This window comes from Arachis ipaensis, chromosome B06 (genome assembly GCF_000816755.2).
Source record: "Arachis ipaensis cultivar K30076 chromosome B06, Araip1.1, whole genome shotgun sequence".
In the NCBI taxonomy this organism is placed as follows: domain Eukaryota; kingdom Viridiplantae; phylum Streptophyta; class Magnoliopsida; order Fabales; family Fabaceae; genus Arachis; species Arachis ipaensis.
The window spans coordinates 48,862,328-48,866,694 of record NC_029790.2 but is presented as its reverse complement, the minus strand read 5'-3'; the positions used below and the strand labels follow the sequence as shown (position 1 = coordinate 48,866,694).

The following is a 4,367-nucleotide window of genomic DNA, read 5'->3' as shown; positions in this document are numbered from 1 at the left end:
TCAGGGGATTTCTTCATAATGATTAATCTTGTAACCTCTTTTTGCAATCCCTTCTCAGCCTTCTTATCCTCATGACCCTTTCGTTTCTCTTTATTGTCAGTCTTTTGCACCAAGGGTGAGTTGAAGAGTGCTTGCTTGGGTTTTTCCTTCCAGTTTAAGTCTTCCTCCTCAATTCTCATGCAACCTTTCTTTTCATCAGGATGCTGTATCTCCTTAAAGACATTTAGAATGATCTGCTCATTATGTGCTCTCAAGGTCATTTCTCATTTTTCCATATCAATGATGGCTCTTGCTGTGGCTAGGAAAGGCCTTCCAAATATGATAGAATTGCCTCCCTCTTCATCTAGATCCAATATCACAAAGAGTTTCTCCCTCTTGCTGGAAATATGAACTTACCCACCCTGACTAAGAGTTTCTCAACCACTCCATTGGGGATTACCATTAATCTATCAAATAGTTGCAAGGACATCCGTGTAGGCTTTACTTCTTCTATAGACAACATTCTCATCATAGATAGAGGCATCAGATTGATACTTGATCCTAGATCACACAGTGCCTTATCAATGGACATGTTGCCAATGGTGCAAGGCAAAAAGAAGCTCCCAAGATAGTTGAGTTTTGGTGTGAGAACCTTTTGAGTTACTGCACTGCACTCTTGTGTCAAGATCACAGTCTCTTTTTCATTCCAGCTTCTCTTCTTGTTAATGAGTTCTTTGAAGAATTCAGCATACAATGGCATTTTCTCTAAAGCTTCAGCAAGGGGTAAGTTGATTTCCAGCTTCTTGAAAACTTCCAAGAAATTGGGAAACTGTTGGTCTTTGGTTTCCTTTTTCAACCTCTGAGGGTATGGCAGAGGAAGAATGTAAGCTTTTACCTCCTTTCTCTGTTCTTGTGGATGCTCTTTCATGACTTGCTTTCCTTTTCTTAGAGCTTGTGGCTCTTCCTCCTTCTTCTTGAGCCTCTCCTGGTCTTTTTCTTCAGTTGCCACTTTACTATTGGTGCACGAAATTGTGATCCCTGGTAATGGCTCCAAAAACTTGGTGCTCTAATCTTAATTCATAATTTGTCACAACTTCGATACAACTAACCAACAAGTGCACTGGGTCGTCTAAGTAATAAAACCTTACATGAGTAAGGGTCGATCCCACGGAGAGTGTTAGTATGAAGCAAGCTATGGTCATCTTGTAAATCTCAGTCAGGCGGATATCAGATGGTTATGGAGTTTTTGAATAATAATAATAAATAAATAGAAAATAAAGATAGAAATACTTATGTAATTCATTGGTGAGAATTTCAGATAAGTGTATAGAGATGCTTTCATTCCTCTGAACCTCTTCTTTCCTACTTTCTTCATCCAATCATTCCTACTCCTTTCCATGGCAAGCTTTATATAGGGCATCACCGTTGTCAATGGCTACATCCCAACCTCTCTGTGAAAAAGGTCCAAATGCTTTTTCATGGCACGGCTAATCATCTAGAGGTTCTCGATCATACTGGAATAGGATTCACCCTCCTTTTGCGTCTGTCACTACGCCCAGCACTCGCGAGTTTGAAGCTCGTCACAGCCATCCCTTCCTAGATCCAACTCGTAATACCACAGACAAGGTTTAGACTTTCCGAATCTCAGGAATGGCCATCCATGGGTTCGAACTTATACCACGAAGATTCTGATTAAGGAATCCAAGAGATACTCATTCAATCTAAGGTAGAACGGAAGTGGTTGTCAGGCACGTGTTCATAGGGAATGATGATGACTGTCACGATCATCACATTCATGTTGAAGTGTGAATGGATATCTTAGAAGCGGAATAAGTTGAATTGAATAGAAAAATAGTAGTACTTTGTATTAATTCATGAGGAACAGCAGAGCTCCACACCTTAATCTATGGAGTGCAGAAACTCTACCGTTGAAAAATACATTAGTGAAAGGTTCAGGCATGGCCAAATGGCCAGCCCCCAAACGTGATCAATAGATCAAAAGATAATCCAAAGGTGATCCAAAGATGAAAATACAATAGTAAAAAGTCCTATTTATACTAAACTAGTTACTAGGGTTTACAGAAGTAATTAATTGATGCATAAATCCACTTCCGGAGCCCACTTGGTGTGTGCTTGGGCTGAGCTTGAAGTTTACACGTGCAGAGGCTTCTTTTGGAGTTGAACGCCAAGTTGTAACGTGTTTTTGGCGTTCAACTCTGGTTCGTGACGTGTTTCTGGCATTTAACTCCAGACTACAGCGTAGAACTGGCGTTCAACGCCCTTTTGCATCGTCTAAACTCGGGCAAAGTATGGACTATTATATATTGCTGGAAAGCCCTGGATGTCTACCTTCCAACGATGTTGAGAGCGCGCCATTTGGAGTTCTGTAGCTCCAGAAAATCCACTTTGAGTGCAGGGAGGTCAGAATCCAACAGCATCAGCAGTCCTTCTTCAACCTCTGAATCTGATTTTTGCTCAAGTCCCTCAATTTCAGCCGGAAAATACCTGAAATCACAGAAAAATACACAAACTCATAGTAATGTCCAGAAATGTGAATTTAACATAAAAACTAATAAAAACATCCCTAAAAGTAACTAGATCCTACTAAAAACATACTAAAAACCATGCCAAAAAGCGTATAAATTATCCACTCATCACAACACCAAACTTAAATTGTTGCTTGTCCCCAAGCAACTAAAAATCAAATAGGATGAAAAGAAGAGAATATACTATAAATTCCAAAATATCAATGAAACATAGCTCCAATCAGATGAGCGGGACTTATAGCTTTTTGCCTCTTGAACTTTTGGTTTTAAGACCTTTTGGCTTTTTCTGCTTGCTTTTTCTTTTTCTATTTTTTTCGCCATTTTTTTTCTTTTTTTTTTCTGCAAGCTTTGTATTCACTGCTTTTTCTTGCTTCAAGAATCAATTTTATGATTTTTCAGATTATCAAATAACATTTCTCCTGTTCATCATTCTTTCAAGAGCCAACATATTTAACATTCTTAAAAAACAACATCAAAAGACATATGCTCTGTTCAAGCATTCATTCAGAAAACAAAAAGTATTATCACCACATCAATATAATTAAACTAAGTTCAAGGATAATTTCGAAACTCATGTGCTTCTTGCTCTTTTGAATTAAAAACCTTTTTCATTTAAGAGAGGTGATGGATTCATAGGACATTCATAACTTTAAGACAAAGTTACTAAATACTAATGATCATGTAATAAGACACTAACATAGATAAGCACTTAACATAAAGAAAACGAAAAACAGAAAATTTGAGAACAAGGAATGAGTCCACCTTAGTGATGGTGGCGTTTTCTTCTTGAGGAACCAATGATGTCCTTGAGCTCTTCTATGTCTCTTCCTTGTCTTTGTTGCTCCTCCCTCATAGCTCTTTGATCTTCTCTAATTTCATGGAGGATGATTGAGTGCTCTTGATGTTCCACCCTTAGTTGTCCCATGTTGGAACTCAGTTCTCCTAGGGAGGTGTTGATTTGCTCCCAAAGTTCTGTGGAGGAAAGTGCATCCCTTGAGGCATCTCAGGGATTTCTTAGTGATGAGCTTCTTCATGCGTCTCTTGAGATCCATGAATAGGCTCTCTTGTTTGCTCCATCCTTTTCTTAGTGATGGGCTTGTCCTCATCAATGAGGATATCTCCCTCTATGTTAATCCCAGCCGAATTGCGTAGATGGCAAATGAGGTGAGGAAAAGCTAACCTTGCCATAGTGGAGGACTTGTCAGCCACCTTGTAGAGTTCTTGAGGTATAATCTCATGAACCTCCACTTCCTCCCCAATCATGATACTATGGATCATGATGGCCCGGTCTATAGTAACTTTAGACCAGTTGCTAGTGGGAATGATTGAGCGTTGAATGAACTCCAACAATCCTCTAACTACAGGCTTAAGGTCCAGTCTTCTCAGTTGAACCGGTTTGCCTTTTGAGTCAATCTTCCATTGAGCTCCTTCCACACATATGTCCATGAGGACTTGGTCCAACCTTTGATCAAAGTTGATTCTCCTTGTGTAGGGGCGTGCGTTCTCTTCCATCATTGGCAAGTTGAACGCCAACCTCACATCTTCCGGAATAAAATCTAAGTAATTCCCCCGAACCATGGTGAGATAATTCTTTGGGTTCGGGTTCTTACTTTGATCATGGTTCCTAGTGATCCATGCATTAGCATAGAACTCTTGAACCATTAGAATTCCGACTTGTTGGATGGGGTTTGTTAGAACTTTCCAACCTCTTCTATGGATCTCATGTCGGATCTCCAGATACTCATTTTTCTTGAGTTTGAAAGGGACCTCGGGGATCACCTTCTTCTTGGCCACAACATTATAGAAGTGGTCTTGATGGGCTTTGGATATGAATCTTTCCAT

General features: G+C 39.6%; 1 protein-coding gene across 1 annotated transcript; it reads right to left on the bottom strand.

The window, feature by feature from the left end:
* On the bottom strand, positions 356-907 carry LOC107646885. The gene has a single exon (XM_016351027.1). The coding sequence runs from the start codon at positions 905-907 to the stop codon at positions 356-358; it is 552 nt and encodes a 183-aa protein (XP_016206513.1).

Excerpts from the sequence above, each read along its gene's own strand:
- LOC107646885 (XM_016351027.1), bottom strand. The coding sequence starts at position 907 with ATGAAAGAGCATCCACAAGAACAGAGAAAGGAGGTAAAAGCTTACATT.